Source organism: Fusarium redolens, assembly GCF_020744475.1.
Source record: "Fusarium redolens strain MPI-CAGE-AT-0023 chromosome Unknown BKA55scaffold_22, whole genome shotgun sequence".
Taxonomy (NCBI): domain Eukaryota; kingdom Fungi; phylum Ascomycota; class Sordariomycetes; order Hypocreales; family Nectriaceae; genus Fusarium; species Fusarium redolens.
Window position 1 is genome coordinate 630,686 of NW_025763685.1, and position 15,514 is coordinate 646,199.

Consider the following 15,514-nt stretch of genomic DNA (forward strand, 5'->3'; position numbering starts at 1 on the left):
CATCTACTTGCTTCCTGGGCAGATTATAGTAATGGGCAAAGGTATCGTCGCTATCGAGAGCTGTGATTGGTCTGTACCCCTCGTCGTGACCTGCTTGGAGCCTTAAGACCACTGTTGGGATACAAAGCAGCTCTGTGTTGGCTCAAATTCCGCCCGCTATGGGGTGGTGGGGCGCAGAATGATGGTGACGAGCTGACGGAGAGGCGGCTTTGCATCCTCAGACTCCGGGACATTGGCTGCCGGATGTCGGCACCTACGGGGGACAAACATCTAATGAGGCCAGACCACCTCTACGACAACGTGTGGTTGCATGTCGCTTGATTGCCGTGGCCACTAATAATGCCTCCCTTCAGTTCACGGGTGCTCGATTTCGCTTAGTCTCAATAACCTCAAAAGTTTTCTTCCCCGTTCATCCCTCTTATGGTCAGATGAATTGCCTGTCGATCCCCTACGCTTCCTTCGTCTCTCCCAAGCTCATAGTCCCTACGTATACATTTCGGCTCACAATTAACGTTACAACGAAGCATAGCATATATCTATGCAGAACGCCAACCACATATTCTCATCACTGTAGAGAATTTGGGCGCTCAGACGCCGGCACAACTCAGTTCGTCGTATCTCTCATGTGTTCCAGCTTGCCTTCCGTGAATGGTTCTACCCCCGGACGATGGTTGCCGCAGGTCCCAAACTCTATCGCCAGCCATAGGTAATGTGCATCCCATTCGAAGCGCAAACTTTCTTCTACGAGTAAATATTCTACCGGTAGGGTTCTGCCGGAACCCCTTACCGACGCCCCCCTGCTAGGTAGCGGCGGTTGCCACAATATTCTCCTTGGCCAATGGGGACACTAGCGCCTAAGCCCTGCGTGATTACCAGTACTTCCGGATGTGGGGTAGATGGAGAGAGAAGTGATGATTTCCATGCTATGGAAACAGGATAATATTTGCAATGTTTGTAGCTCTGACGATGACGCTATGGAGCCAGTATCCCTACATGGCTATACATTAGTTATCAATACGTATAATGACTGTGTGCAAAACGGAACTTACGACTGTGGAAACGTATGGCTCCCAATAGCTGGCCGCTAGGAGGCGGAAATCGGCATGAGTAGTGCTTAACCGCCCAAGCGGCTCTTGCCGTTGTCTCGAGCAGCACTTCTCTGGTTTTGATTGGATCTGCCGATACGAGTTAATTTAGCCCCCACCAGGAAGTGGGCCGCGTTATGCACTCTGGGACCTCTTGACAAAACATGCAGAAAATTCCAAGGTCGGCGGTGAATTAAGTTGATCGGAAAAGAGTGTGTTTATCTTTTAAGTCTCTAAGTTTGTGCAAGCCTAACCTAATACGACCGACATTACGAATCTTCTGTCATTTGCCTTCACATGTCAACGGAACTAACCCTCTGCAATAAAAAGCCATCTCTTTCGCGATGATGACTCCTAAAGTTGCGTTGTATGCACTATTTTTTTATGACGTGTGCCGCATAGATATTAAATTAGCCTAGCTTTGGTGGAGAATGAGCTGGAGATTCTGTTGCCACAATTTGAAGCTGTGATAATGACCGAGGCGAAACGCCTGAAAACTCTATAGATGGCAAGCCTCTGACATGTTGAGTACGTGGCCCAGTTACATGCACAGGCAGTGAGGGACGTTAGTTAAGAAGCATAACCATGCTCCAACTTAGAAACTTGCTCGCGAAACGTATTATGGCCTACCATGCATAAACTTCTCTCCGCCGATATGTTCTTGATTGTCGACTTCAACTTTCTGGTGGCTTGGATAAGAAGGCCTAGAGTGGGTCTAGCCTAGATTTGACGACAAAATGACGGAAACCATTTTCTTGGAAGGCCGGGTAGCATCATAGAGTGGGATGCTAGAAGAAGGTAAGTTTATATTTTTAGAGAGCCCAGTTGCTTATAAAAATGGCCTCCTTGACTGCTCATTCTTGAACGAGTTCCGTTTGTAAACAGCAATCATCAATTCTTTAGTTGTTGAAACTGAGCAATATTAATCGAAGTCATTGTTACACCCCAAATATTATCGAAAAATGCAGTTCAAGAACTTCCTTGTCATCCTTGCAGCTATTACTGGGGCATCTGCTACTTGCACGGGAACGTCAAGCTGCCAGAAAACATGTAGCTGCACTTGCACGGGCACCACTTTGACCACTAATGGCGCGTCTGGTTGTTCGCTAGGGTCAGTCGGGGGTCAGGGGATTTCTTGTCCTTCAGGCTCGGGAACCACAACCAGCACCGTGGCTTGTGACCAAGACTGTCCTGATTGCAACTGCCCGAATACACCCACCTGTCGCAACCCAACTCAGGGTTGTCAAAACACCATCTCGAGATGCAATGTTCAGTGTACTTGTCCGTCGTAATCGTGGTAGGTATTCAAGAATTTATACTCAGATCCCATTCTGAATATTACTAACATATCCAAGCCTTTCTTTTCAAACCAACTCCTTCCCGGCCCCGGGGAGTAACCCAAAACCAGGGTGAGGGAGGGAGGAATGCAAGGAAGATTTGTTACAGGTGGATATTGGGGGAATTGGACAGGTTCGAGGCCTTTCAATCCGTGCAACTATCAATTGCTGTGTCAGGGGCCAAAGCCGCCTAACCGGCTTGGCCAAGGAGATCTAAATCGCAGTTCAACCTCGCGTTAATAGTTAGTCATTATTATAGCTATCAATTCAGTTTTTCGAGTCCTCCTAGCCAAGGAGGTACCAGTCAGTTATTTCTTCTATTTTGCAAAATGCCCCGTCACATCGTATCACTAAGTCTGCTCTGACACACGGGCTGCCTGACCAAGGATCAAACTTGGATGAAAGAGATAGTGAGGAAAACCCCGTCACAGCTAATGAATACGACTCTATCCAAAGAAGAAATAAAACAGACCAACTTTCAGTCATTCATTTAGTTAGACAGGCGACGGCGGCTTCGGGAGCGGCATGTACCGCGCCTTCCTCAATGCCTCACTTGATGGACGCTGCCTTCTGCGTCCGGTCCGGTCCTTCCTGGACCAACTGCTGCATTTGGCGACATCTTGTCTCCCGAGTCCTTCCTATCTTGTTTTCTGTTGGTTCGGAGGTAATGGAGCTCGAGTCGTTTCGGTGGAGTTCGGCTGATAAGATCCTCTCGTACGCTTCGACCAGTTTGGGCTCGCTGGCTTTGAGCTCGTCGTAGGCCTGGTTCCAAAGTCGCTCTTGTAGAGTCGGCAGCGGCGAGGTGTCGGAATCCGTCGAGGTAGGTGGAGAAGGCGTTGGCTGAGATGTCGGTCGAGTGGTTGGTTGGGATGCAGGCCGAGACGGTGTTGGCGAAGGTGTTTGTGGTGAAGGAGCCAAGGCAGATTCCTGGGGAGCGGCCGGCCGTAGCTTTCTGATCTTGGGTTTAACTTTCTTAAACCAGCGACGCGCCATCTTCACTGAGAAGAGGGCACGTTGGCCTTGTGCGATATGACGGTATCAGCGAGATGGCTTCTCCTCCGATCCATGGGTCGGGACGACGATGGATTGTCATCATTGACGACATGGGACAGCAACATCTTTGCGGGAGAGAGCGGCCGAGCCAGGAGTGGAGTTCCCGTCGCGTCTCGGCTCCGTGGACGTTAGCTCAGCTTGGGAAGTCTGGACGATGCACCTCACCTCTAACTTCACCTTCGATCCGAGCGAGGATCCGTCGTATCTCGGCAGGCCCCTAGTCTCGTCAGACGACAGCCACGTTTCAATCTTCTAGAGTCCATGCCTTGTCCGAGCGTATCGGTGCATCCTGGGTCCGGCTTGTGTGTCGGTCGTGTACTCTCCCCAGTAGTCGGGGGCACCAGGTTGTGCAGTTCTTGAACCAGCTTTTCGAATAATTCGACCTGTTCAACGCGCCCTCTTTTGCCCCAGAGTGCCCAGGACATCTTCCCTCGTCTCGACCGGGACGCCGCAGCGAAGGGGAGCCCCGGCTCGTGCAAGCCCGACGAGTCATTGACGTCTGGCCCGGTGGCCCGAGTACGGCGTTGGGGCGCGTTGCTCGCATCGCAAATAGCCTTGATGATTATATATAGCAAGTCCGTCACCACCGCGGACGTGTCGTTGTCGTCTAGGGCAGGGTGATGATTGGGGAGCAGATTGCCTTGCTTGATCCCTACACCCGGGCCCCATCGTTCGAAGCGGGTTTTGGCAGCCTTGAATCGAGTAACTAGAACGTGCGAGTCAGTTCCGAATGTTTGGTAGGATTGTACCTTGTCAACGGCTTCCAGGCAGGAGTTGAATAGCCCAGCGAGCCCAGCGACCCCAATGACGAGGCCGGCGGGCTCCATGGCGAGGTGTCGTTGATCTGACAGGTCTGAGCTGGTGAGGGGTTCCTTGCCTTATAACCGACCCTCAACCACCCCTGCCCGAGTGCTTCCAGCAGGGTGCGACAGCCTTGTCGTATTTTTGTGTCCACCGTGGTCAGGGCCCGCCCACCTCAGGCCGCGTCCAGGCAGAAGGTTCAGAAGTCGTTGGTCGTACGCAACTGATCTGAAGCAGAAATGCCTTGTAGTCACGCAAATGGGTTTGCCCTGACTCTCTAGATGCCTTGATCACTACGCTGCCTAACCGCTGACACTACATATGCGAACTGAGCCTCGTCTTCTTTCCGCTACGATGCAATGGGGAGTCTGAGAGCGCCAAGAGCGGCATCGAGATCTGTCTTATCTTTGTCTTGACCCTTGCGCTGCCACTGTAAGTATGCCGACGCCTGGGGCCCGGCTGACAAGAGACGACTTGCCCCTCGTTGTGGGGGCCAACAGCGATAATGTTCGTGGAACTATGGTTCGTTGAAGGAAAGCGCTGAGGAGAGAGGGGATCCGTCAACAGGTACCACGGTGGATGCCTAACGAGGCTGTGGCGTGGCGGAGTCGCGCTTGGCTTCCTGCCGAGGACACAAACGCCTTTGTGCATTTCGTAATGATCGGTCCATCAAAGCCCTTGTATCCCCACAAAACACGAGACGGCCTATTGGATAAGGCTCAAGGCCTCTAATCAATTAGAATTTGTTGAGTACGTACGTTACTGGCAGCAGCTGTTACTAAAGAGGAGCAGATACAAGGCTTAAATTCCACAAGGGCGCTTCGCTTGCTCCCATCCATATCCGTGGCCAATGCCTCCTACTGCCCGCGAAAATCGGCTTTAGCGCGTCGCGGACGCGTTAGGTCATTCGATAATCGGCGAGCACCTGAAGTGTGCATGCAAGGCACGATTATCAAGGCCCATCCTCAGATTAGTGGGCAAGGAACGGGCCGCGCGCCCCCGCTGACCCTAGCGACAATTAACCACGATCTCGGCAACGGGTGGATCAGCAAGATCAATTAGCTCAGATATTAAGGATAGTAATATAAGCAGACGTCGGCACGCAATAACTAAATCCACCACCAAACCATCAGTGAATAGAATACAAAACCAAATTTGAAAATGGAGCTTAAAAGTGCCAGCAAGTGACTGTTCCCAAACCCGTTGGGCAACCCCGGAGCATAATACCATCGCACTAAACCGAACTAAACTGAGCTAGCTTTCGCGTATCGCATCTGTATTTCGCGTAGCTCCTTCTATGAACTTGTATTGCTAACAAGCCTAGAAGCGATTATATCCAGGGCTTGAGATATCAACGGTAGGGGAAGCCTGGCGCTACCCCGGAGAATAGTGAAGGGTAGAGCGCGTGTAAGAGGACGTTGGCCGGGATATGCCGTGAATGAGAGATGATTTCGAGTCCGGCAAAGCATTCGAGGTTAGCGTGATACCCGAGCGTCCGTCCACGGACGGAGGGTTCGGTCTGTCTTGTTGCTTCCAGTACCTGCCTTGAGCATTGTTTTTGGGCCAAAATCCAGCGCACCCTTCCGCATTATTCCCAGGGTTTAACTTAGACAAAGCCGACGAGAGATCAACGGCATCAGCTAGCTGTATAGAACTTGACTTATATGAAGAAACATGTGTATTTTATGTGGTATGTAGAACGGGGTGCCATTCGACGGTCCCGTGTTTCGTCCGGCAGTGACGAATCCCCCAGCAGCGCAAGACATATACCTGTTGCAGACTTTTACTGCCATCTCCTTTCACTTTTCTCTGAGTAGTGCGTGAGATATTCCACCTACACTGACGAGTCAATGTCTTGTTTGTTGCCAGAATGTTCAACTGATCGTACAGAATCAGGAGGGAGGGTTACGCGGGAACGGATTGATGTTCGTTCGTTGAGGTCCGGCGAACTCTCGGGCGGAGGTTCATTCATACTGCATGAGCCGCCCATTGGTGTGAGCTCAATCTGTGAGGCACTGGTTGTAGCAGGCTCGTTGCTAGAGCTCTCAGGAAGTCGGTAGGCTACCGTTGTGATTACCATGAAGAGTACCCATTGGAGAGTCATCTGGCTCCGAAAGTACCCGAGAGTTGACAGTGGAAGTAAAAGTGCAGAGACAAGGAGAGTGATCAAGCCCAAACCCAACAGATGATCAGCCGTATGCTTCTGTATCCTGTTTCGGAATATGCCTCGAGACGATGCCCAGATTACACCCATAGCCGCAGCTTGTGAAGTGAAGGGTAAGATATATGCCAGCTCGACGGGGGTTGGGACTTGTGGAATCAATGTTATTATCAAAATCAAAGCAAATTCAACACACACAAGTGCTGCAGCCGATTTCCACCATATCTCGTTCCCTAGGACTGCGAATGTATAGATGATCGTGATAATCTATGTTGTGATCTTAGAGCGTGCAACAATTATCTTACAGACTTTGACTGACCTGGATGACTTGTCTTCGTGACGAATGGCGATAGTTCACGGGTACCCATGATGAATCCCGATGTTGTTGCCAGTTTATTCTCCTCTTGACATAGTTCCGTGTATTGTCTGGGCATGCATCTACCGATGCATCATGTTCCAAAGTCTCGTTGCACAGGCGGCAAGGCAGCTTTTCATCGCCCCGCAGACGGTGTTGCTTGAAATACTTGCTCAACGATTCTTTAGTGTTTGCTTTCGGGAATTTATTTTTGTCTATCATGACCGAAGAGTGGCGACAGGAGCCCTATCAGTACATTGCTAAAGTCACCACAAGTCTACTAGCGGGTATTTGAATTGTCAATCACACCTATTCTTGTTTTCCTGACACTTGGAGATGGTGGCATAGAGCGTGTGCGTGTCAGGGTGTTAGCCCATGTATCGCCTCAGCGTGATTTTGCAGGTGCATCTTGTGAAAGTATTCTTCGTCTGACCGGCTCACATTGAGGTGAGGTGCAGGCTCAGAAATGGCGTGGCAGACTCGGCTCCAGACCATCAGTAAGGGCTGTACTCAAAAAACAGACGGTGTTGGAACATAGGCACCCGTAGGCAGCAGCAGACAGCAAGAACTATATCTAGGAAGAAGCCTCAGAGTCTAGAGTTAAGCTACGGTTTAGGGGACGTTCGAAACCTGCGACTTAGAAAACACTTCTAGACCATCGATCAGTCAATTGACCCATCTGTTGCGCCACCCCGGAATAGCGCAGCCGTGCTTATGATCTCGTGACTTCTAGCAGACGGTGACTCGTCCCTCCGTTTCTCCTTGACTTCCCGGACATTTGGGGCATGCAATCCACAAACCAGCTTATTGTATTTGACTTGGTACTTGCTAGCAGTTTGGTACATATATATGCCGGCTCACGACCCTTGATGGCTGGTTTGTGCCCCCTCTAACTCCCCCCCATCCCACAACATCGGCTATCCGTCCAGATCTACAGGCCCCGCAGCCACAGATCCGGCAGCCGGATCCCTCATGCAGTAGTCAAAGTTTCCGTCTGAGTTATTGCCCCAATACTTGGGAAACTTGACCTCCGGACCCACACCGCCTAGAACTGTATAAGTGAGGATGAATACCAGGATCTGCGTGCCGCCATCGAGAGCCGCAGACAGGACGTAGTTGTACTTTACGAACCAGTTTGGCTTCCAACGGCGTAGCCAGAACTGACTTGCAAAGCCGATGATAAAGTAAGTGAGCATCGAGGACGAGATACCAACACTGAGAAACCCTGCATATGCAAGAATGATAGGGGTATTGACCTTTGAGAAGCCGATAGTCGGGTATGCTCGGTCCAGAGTGTGGAATAGGAGCGGGGGCAAAAAGCCAAGTAGCAATCCGATTGGTATAAGTTCATAGCGAGAGCCTGGCGAGAACATCTCTTTTGCTAACGCGCCCCATGCTATGGCCTGCGAGTCTAGCCGTCAGCTTCTAATGGCTATTGTAATGCAGATAGGGCAAACATACTTGAGAATTAAATTGCTGGATATTCTGACCAGACCAAACGTTGGTACCTTGAATGGACAATAGAATGTCCCTCTGATTGGTGGTAATCTCAACCATCATGATGTAGTTGATTATTCCGCCAATCAAAGTTCCAGCGAGCTGCGTTGAGAAAGTGGCTTTTGGCGGCAGCTTCGCGTACTGTCCGAACTTCAAGTCTTGCACCATGCTAATGCCCTGGATGACAGAATTGTAGCCGAATAGGGTGAAATACATGTTCGCTAACGGCTGGCCGGGATGAAGATACCCTCCGATCATCTGTACAATCGGCTGGACATTTCCCTGAAATCCAGTGAGCGCGACCTGTGCACCGAAAAAGAGTATGAAAGTACCAGTCACGGCGATGCTGGTCAAGAAACCATACCATGGCAGCGTGGACTGAGCCGTGTAGATTGCAATGATACCCATGATTACTGACAGGAGAAGTATTAGAGTGTACCACCAGCTAGGGCATTCTGGATATGCGAGCATTAGACGGTAATGAGGATCTTTCTCCTTGTCAGATCCGGGGTCCCGGTTGCTCCTCAAGCTCCAAGACAGCGGAGAGAACAGTCTTCGAAGAGAACTCGGTGAAAGGAAAGAATAACCCATCTTGATGTCCTCCCAATTCCATAGCAGGAGGTGACTTATTGTTGCCGAGACTGCGAGGTTCGTGGTAAACAGAAACATCGCGTAGGTGCCTGCAAAAAAAGGAATCCCTTCCTCTTCAAGCGCCGATGGCAGGAGTACGTTTTTATCGTCAAGAATCTTTGTCTGGTTGTAGATGACATAATTTGAGGAGGTAGAATCGCGAGAGAAGAGTAGCTGAGACAGGAATGGAAACTTCTGCGCATCCCAGGTGTTGCCATAGTACACGCATAAGAAGAGGGCAATGCAGAGTAAATATCCAGCTAAGCTGTTTCCTAGAGTCAGGAGAGGAGTCCATAACGGTTTACTAGAAATAAGCTGCCAGTCTAATCCTAGGGAAAGGATTCCGAGACCTTCGTTGCCGTTTGACCCGCCGAAAACGTTGGTGAAAACCATACTGTCCCGCCTTCCCAAACAAAATATGCTGACTCCGGTCAAAATTGGCATGATATATTCTGGAAGTAATTCCCAGAAGAAGATAGCAACGAGAACTATCCAAAAGAATCGCAGGCGTTTCCTAGTCTCATTCCTATCGCGGTGGAGTGTTTCGAGTAATGTGTTCATTGGTAGGAGGGCTGGCCATACCATCTTGGTTGGATACACCAAGGCTCGGCGGAGGAGGCCAGCGAAACCGTAGCCCACACATTGTGAGGAGACAACAACGAGGATGGAGACCAGAGCATTGGGAGCCGTATCATAGAACAGTCTTTGGACAGCAATGACTTCCACTGCCAGCGCGGCCTGTGCGGCTGATGAGGCTAATACGACGATGGCGGCATGCTCCTTCATGTTAAATGGGTGAGGATTAAGCCATCGGCCCAGAAAGCCCTTCCTCGGAATAGCCCACTCGAAAACGGTGCCAAGAATATAGCCCACGAGGGCCAAGAAAACGTTGGACACGTCTAAGGTAACCGGGCGAAAGAAATATATCGTTTCCATAATAGCGCCGAATATTCCAAGTCCGATCCCTTCACAGGTCTTATTAGCCCGCATTTCCGAAGACATATCGTAGGAATGATATTTTCCACTCACCAATAAACCACATTCGGAACGTCCATGGATTTAAAGACAGGTCATCGTCAGCATGCAGTACCTTAGTTACGAAGTCTTCGACACTCTCGATGGAGTCCGGTCGAGAAGACAACCGGCTCCGAGGCTCGATGAACTTCTCCCCGACGGGCGTCAGAGGCGCCTTTTCGGAGTCATCGGTGAAGCCCAACCGACTCGGCGTGATTCGGAAACTGCCTCGTTTTGTTGGCTCCGCCGATGGGACCTGGAGAGAAACCATATTGACGCGACAAGTTCATGAACGTTTTGAAATGACGAACCTAAGAACTGGCAGCGCCTGCGCTGCAGAATGGCCGACGTGCGACTGAGAGAGAAAAGAAAAAGAAAGAAAAAAAAGGGGAAAAAAGGAAAAGAAAAAAACCACAAAAGGAAACAAGGAAATGCTTGCTACCAGCGCAATAAAGAAAACAATACTGACCAAGACACCTCATGAGTCCGGCATGAATGATCATATTTAATGCTCACAGGCCTCTTTTGATTTCCCTTTGCAAGAGGCGTTGAGACTCGAGACTGTCCAAGAATAGTGTTTCGGGCTTTTCGGATCTCCAAGTTTGAAACCTCTCAGACACCTAGGTAGTTCCACTTCTATCGTCATTCTAACACACGGCATCAATGTCGGGGTGAGATACTAATATTAGATCTTGGCGAAACAGATCTGCCTTAAGGTTGCGGGGTAAAGAAGCTCTGAGTCCCTACACGATGGTTAAGAACAAATAACATGGCGAAACAGGGTCTGCATGCATCAACAGGACGGCGGCACTCCTGGTCATCCTTAACCTGTTTCATAGGGCAGCCACCGACTGCTTCCACGGCAACTACGGCAATTACGGCACATTTGAAACATCTCGAGAACCGTTTACTAGCTTGACTTAGCAGCAAAGACAAAAATAGTTCTTACTGCATATTAACCCAACTATAATAATATGGTGGGTATCGAGCTCTCGAAGAGTACATCAAATTGAACACAGGTCATCAACATCGAGCCACTCTAACACTACTTCATACTTCTTACTCTCAGTCAGAATATCTATCGTCTACCCTTTAATCGTCATTTCATTCCAGTTTTATAATGGCACAAGCCGACGTGGTGGCTTATAACATTGCGGCATTCCTGGCCACCTTGTTCCTCCTTGAATTTGGTGCCGATAAATTCATCGATCACACTGCTGTCATTGCGCGCCGCACTGGAGTGTCCGAGACCGTTATTGGGCTCATCACAGCTGGCGGCGAGTGGGAAGAGGTAGGTACAACCAACCTGTGAAGAAGATACCTCCCCTAACAGAGCGCAGCTTGCTGTGGTTGTCGCCTCCCTGGCACGCGGTCGCTCGTCTCTTGCCATTGGCAATATTATCGGCGCCGCCATCTCCAACATTCTAGGGGCATTTTCCCTCGGCCTTGTATTCTATGAAAGAGGAAAGCCGATTGAATTTGATAGAAGTTCACGGATTTACTCTCTCTTTCTACTCATTCTCACAACCTTTGTAACACCAGTTGCCTATTTTTCAAAATATAGAATTTGGTTAGTTTGCGGATCCCTCCTCGTCGCCATATTCACCATCTATCTGCTGGCCGCCGGGGTAGCAATTGGCAAGGGAGTCCTTACGCCACCAGAGGACTCGGATGATGATAGTGACGACAACGTCTCTGACGCATCGAGCGCCATGAGTGTATCCGGAGCTGGGGACCAGGACCAGATCACTGTTGCGACAAACACCAGATCGGATGCACAAACTGACGGTGATAAGGTTCAGCCGAGCGCTGATTCGCTACCAACTTCATCATTATCATCAGGATCACCAGAGCCGAGACCGAGTAGGAAGCAGCGTCGACTCCGATACCACGTGTTCTATCTCCTCGTTGGCTTCCTCTCTATCTGCCTGGCAGGCTATGTTCTTTCCCAAGCCGCTACTAATATTACAGATCAATTTGGCATTTCCGATGTCCTTTTTGGTGTTATAATCCTTGCAATTGCTACAACACTTCCAGAAAAGTTTGTCGCAGTTATGAGTGGCCATCGCGGACACCCAGGCATTCTGGTTGCGAATTGCGTTGGAAGCAATGTCTTCCTTCTCGCTCTTTGTGTCAGCATTATTATGCTTAGTAGCAGAGGCACGTTGGATGCGGGCAATGTCACTATTGCAGAGCTGGTCGTCTTGTGGACCTCCACCCTCGCTGTGACGTTGACCGTCTGGTTTGGGGGCCGGTTCTGTCGTTGGATCGGCGTGTTGATGCTAGCCAGCTATGTCGTTTTCATTGTGCTGGAATTCACTATTATTCACCGAGTCGCGGACTAGGCAGACACCGAATTCAGAACATGCGCCGTGTTCTTGATGTGGGCTCGGATAGCCGAATTGCATTGGCGCATCCCAGCCAACTTCCGAACAGAACAGCAGGGTGCAAGGCAGATTGATTTTGCGTGTCCCCATTCTTTTTACATCACACACCGCTAGCTGGCTTGAGCATGTGGGGCTGAAATAGGGTGAACAGCTAAGCCTAAATCCATATTTATTAGTGCCTGACAATTTGAGACTGTGCCCATTATATCAGCTGCTAGTGAAGAGGATAGCAATTAAATTTGATTGGTCAAATACCTTATTATTTTTTTTATCTTAATTCTAGTCTTGAAGCTCGAGATTTTTGGAACACTCGCTTACCACATAAGTTACTTAATTGTAGGCGTACTACTAGTATGTTCAACAATTCGGTTCTGACCAACCCACAAAATTGCCCAAGGTCTGTTGCAAATTTCTTAGATACCAAAGCCTATCTGACCATGCACATAGCGACCAGCCCGCAGTAATCATGAAAAGCGAAAAACTTTGAATTATAGCCCAGAAGAGGTCAAATCTCTAGTCCAACTAGTTATTCAGGGCTCGCGGCAAGTTGAGCTCCCCTATCTTCTCTATGGTCGAAACCCGTGGTCCGCTCGTAGAAGCGACTTCCGAACCTGAGTGAGACGTTCGCCACGAATAGTACTCCCGTCATGATCGACAAACTCGCTGTCGAAGCTTGCGATGCGCAGACGCCCAGTAGCTTCGTCGTCGGAGCGGACTGATTCTCCTCCCCACCAAATCTTGCTTCCAGAGTCTGCTGAGGTCCTTAGAGAGCGCTGTCGACGGATAAAGTTAAACACGCCGATGCTTCGGCCCTCGTCATTATCCTTGGCAGATATTTTGCGTCGTCGGCGAAGGAGGAATACAATCAAGACGAAGAGTAACGTCGTGATTCAAGGGAGGTCAGCGATCGACTGTGAGCTTGATATGACAGGGAGTGGCGTCTTACCAATAGTGAACAGAGCTACCAGGACTATTGTCGCAACCAGTGAAAGGCCTCTGGACATCGTTTGTTCCTTTGTGGCACTTGTTGTTCCATCGTGACCTTCGTCTTCATTGTCCCTTGGCTGTAGCTGAATATCAACAAAGGCTGCAGCAGCTCTCATCATGATCGATTTGGTCGAACGCAAAGGTACATCTTCCCCTCGGAGGTTTACGTTCGGCACGTATCTGATAAGCTGTCGTAAATTCCTTGCTCTCGATGAGGTGTAAGAGAAGTTGGAATTCGATGTTAGTGGTATTTTATTCGGGGCCACCTTGGAATAGACGAAAAGCTCGACTTAAAACATAGTTCGTGTTGGAGGTCTATGTCGTACATATATAGCCTAACGTGCACGAGGGATTGTACTGTAGCATGACTGTTGAAGGTCCACGCGTCCTGCAAACTCGGCTGAGTTAGAGTGTTATTCAATTATTAGTGGCCACGCCACATCCATAGGCCATATCTAATATATATATATATATATATATATATATATAACTATCCGTAGTACACTGCGTTGGTCGGGGTTAGCGTTATTCGGCCCGTTGTCCGCGACTAGTCTTATGAAACAATGGTGTAGAAACTGGGCGTCACAGACTCAGGAAAAGAAGAAAAGGCTGCAACCAATGCCATAATACGCAGCAGTTTAGTATGGCGCAGAAGTGTTACAACCCCTAATGTACTTATTAGCTCATTAGCGTTGTTGTAGGGTTATACTTTACGGGGCTTAAAAAAATAAGGATAAGGATAAGAATACAAATAAAGGACTGTTTCGGTTTCAGTGGCATGTCATTTGGCTTAGGTGATTGGCCATTCGGCTTTCTTGGCACGATTACTGCTTCAGTTAAGATGAGCTGTTTCATACCTAAAGATATACCGAGGATTTTTCAGGGCTCTCCGAGTCTCCAGGCCCACGTTCGCTGGGATTAGACCGTGGGGAATCTAAGCACCGTCGTTTCGGCATTTGGTAAGCTCAGGCGATCCCTGTTAGAATTGATCAACGTAGCGAACGCTTATGCTAATAAGGTTAAAAAGAAAGGAAAATAAAGCTTAGGCGCTCGGAGTTTCAACTACTCGTTGCAACGAGATATCCAACGCTAGGGTACTACGGAACGGGGTGATGCGGCGGCTGCCGTGCCTGAACGACAAATTGAGTTTTCTTAGTATTCATTCTCGCGTGGACAAACTTGGTAGCTTTTCATATCTATTTTGTGGGGTTACAGACGGGTAGAGGTATTTTTAGGCCTTCCATCTATCTCAAGCCATGAAACAGCTCAAACATCACCGACAAGGTTGGCTGGAGACGCTTATCAACCCTGTGACTTAGGCTCGTTACTATTAGCCAATGGGTTCTCGAACAGTATCATGTCCTCAGGGTTGTTAACTTGTTTAGATGTTGCGTTGAGTATAAAAGCACGTAGTTTCCCTGGTGTTTGTACTCTTCATATCAGATCCAACTCAGATTAATCAACAGTCCCAATCACACCATAACTTCTCCAACACATTCTTCTTGCAATGCATCCCACTGTTTTTCTAGCTGGCCTGGCTGCGGTCATCCCTGTTACCCTAGCAGAGGAGCTCCGTGCAGACGATGTACCATCCGCATGCAAGACAATCTGCCAGCCCATTGTCGATCTCACCAATACATGCGATATCGACCCCAAAGAAGCGGATAAAGATAACGAGAAAAGAACCAAACTGCGGCTCCGTGAAAGAAGCGAGGCTGAAGAGGGTATCGAGGCGAACTGTATTTGCACGAATAAGAGCTTCGACGTTGCTGCCGTGATGGCGCTCTGCGCAAGCTGCATGGTACAGAATAACCAGGAAACAGAAGGTATTAACTAGCACGTTTGTGGATTGCTTGATATAGATGGCTAACACTCGGAGTAATAGATGTCGATAAGATTATGTCGCAATGCTCCTTCACGTCTACCTCATATGTGCGCTCAGCTACGGCCATAGTCTCAGGCATTCAGGTTCAGGCAACGAAGCCAGCCACGACTGTGACTAGGCCTTCTGATTCTACTTCCACGGCTGGTGCGGCATCCTCTACTGACTCGGCTAATAACGGCGTCGGGAAGATGGCGGTTTCTATTGTAGCCGTTGCATGGGCCGGGTTGGTGTTGCTGTTTCAATTCTAAAGAAGGTCCGGCGGGTTGTTGGAAGTGGTGTCCTAGTGATGAATGGAATTAAGGTTGTTAGCTAGGTAGTCTAA

The 15,514-nt window shown here is 49.3% G+C and overlaps 7 protein-coding genes across 7 annotated transcripts; 3 read left to right on the forward strand and 4 right to left on the reverse strand.

Annotated features, from left to right (window-relative positions):
• The first annotated feature begins 1,709 nt into the window (after positions 1–1,709).
• Positions 1,710–2,794, forward strand: BKA55DRAFT_204706 (uncharacterized protein). Its single transcript, XM_046185128.1, has 3 exons — positions 1,710–1,883; positions 2,018–2,360; positions 2,441–2,794. The coding sequence occupies exons 2-3, from the start codon at positions 2,048–2,050 to the stop codon at positions 2,614–2,616; spliced, it is 489 nt and encodes a 162-aa protein (XP_046043269.1). The 5' UTR covers positions 1,710–1,883; positions 2,018–2,047; the 3' UTR covers positions 2,617–2,794.
• Positions 2,795–2,971: 177 nt separating this feature from the next.
• BKA55DRAFT_696559 (uncharacterized protein) lies at positions 2,972–3,415 on the reverse strand (the record flags this gene model as incomplete). The annotated part of the gene is made up of 1 exon (XM_046200277.1): positions 2,972–3,415. The coding sequence occupies one exon, from the start codon at positions 3,413–3,415 to the stop codon at positions 2,972–2,974; it is 444 nt and encodes a 147-aa protein (XP_046043270.1).
• Positions 3,416–3,507: 92 nt separating this feature from the next.
• BKA55DRAFT_204652 (prion-inhibition and propagation, helo domain-containing protein) lies at positions 3,508–4,446 on the reverse strand. The gene is made up of 3 exons (XM_046185127.1): positions 3,741–4,446; positions 3,641–3,692; positions 3,508–3,592 (listed from the first exon to the last, which is right to left on the reverse strand). Exons 1-2 carry the CDS (start codon positions 4,300–4,302, stop codon positions 3,649–3,651), a joined length of 606 nt encoding a protein of 201 aa, XP_046043271.1. The 5' UTR covers positions 4,303–4,446; the 3' UTR covers positions 3,508–3,592; positions 3,641–3,648.
• Positions 4,447–6,110: 1,664 nt separating this feature from the next.
• On the reverse strand, positions 6,111–7,140 carry BKA55DRAFT_680506 (uncharacterized protein; the record flags this gene model as incomplete). The annotated part of the gene is made up of 2 exons (XM_046198217.1): positions 6,757–7,140; positions 6,111–6,704 (listed from the first exon to the last, which is right to left on the reverse strand). Exons 1-2 carry the CDS (start codon positions 7,012–7,014, stop codon positions 6,111–6,113), a joined length of 852 nt encoding a protein of 283 aa, XP_046043272.1. The 5' UTR covers positions 7,015–7,140.
• A 569-nt stretch (positions 7,141–7,709) lies between these two features.
• On the reverse strand, positions 7,710–10,204 carry BKA55DRAFT_525827 (OPT oligopeptide transporter protein-domain-containing protein; the record flags this gene model as incomplete). Its single annotated transcript, XM_046188785.1, has 3 exons — positions 7,710–8,195; positions 8,254–9,884; positions 9,949–10,204. 3 exons carry the CDS (start codon positions 10,202–10,204, stop codon positions 7,710–7,712), a joined length of 2,373 nt encoding a protein of 790 aa, XP_046043273.1.
• An 849-nt stretch (positions 10,205–11,053) lies between these two features.
• Positions 11,054–12,278, forward strand: BKA55DRAFT_545328 (Sodium/calcium exchanger protein-domain-containing protein; the record flags this gene model as incomplete). The annotated part of the gene is made up of 2 exons (XM_046190807.1): positions 11,054–11,224; positions 11,274–12,278. 2 exons carry the CDS (start codon positions 11,054–11,056, stop codon positions 12,276–12,278), a joined length of 1,176 nt encoding a protein of 391 aa, XP_046043274.1.
• A 2,536-nt stretch (positions 12,279–14,814) lies between these two features.
• BKA55DRAFT_525672 (uncharacterized protein) lies at positions 14,815–15,440 on the forward strand (the record flags this gene model as incomplete). The annotated part of the gene is made up of 2 exons (XM_046188773.1): positions 14,815–15,133; positions 15,187–15,440. 2 exons carry the CDS (start codon positions 14,815–14,817, stop codon positions 15,438–15,440), a joined length of 573 nt encoding a protein of 190 aa, XP_046043275.1.
• Positions 15,441–15,514: the final 74 nt, after the last annotated feature.

Coding starts and splice junctions, on each gene's coding strand:
- BKA55DRAFT_204706 (XM_046185128.1), top strand. CDS start 2,048: ATGCAGTTCAAGAACTTCCTTGTCATCCTTGCAGCTATTACTGGGGCA. Junction 2,361..2,440: donor CTCGAGATGCAATGTTCAGT/GTACTTGTCCGT, acceptor AACATATCCAAG/CCTTTCTTTTCAAACCAACT.
- BKA55DRAFT_204652 (XM_046185127.1), bottom strand. CDS start 4,302: ATGGAGCCCGCCGGCCTCGTCATTGGGGTCGCTGGGCTCGCTGGGCTA. Junction 3,693..3,740: donor CACCGATACGCTCGGACAAG/GCATGGACTCTA, acceptor TGACGAGACTAG/GGGCCTGCCGAGATACGACG.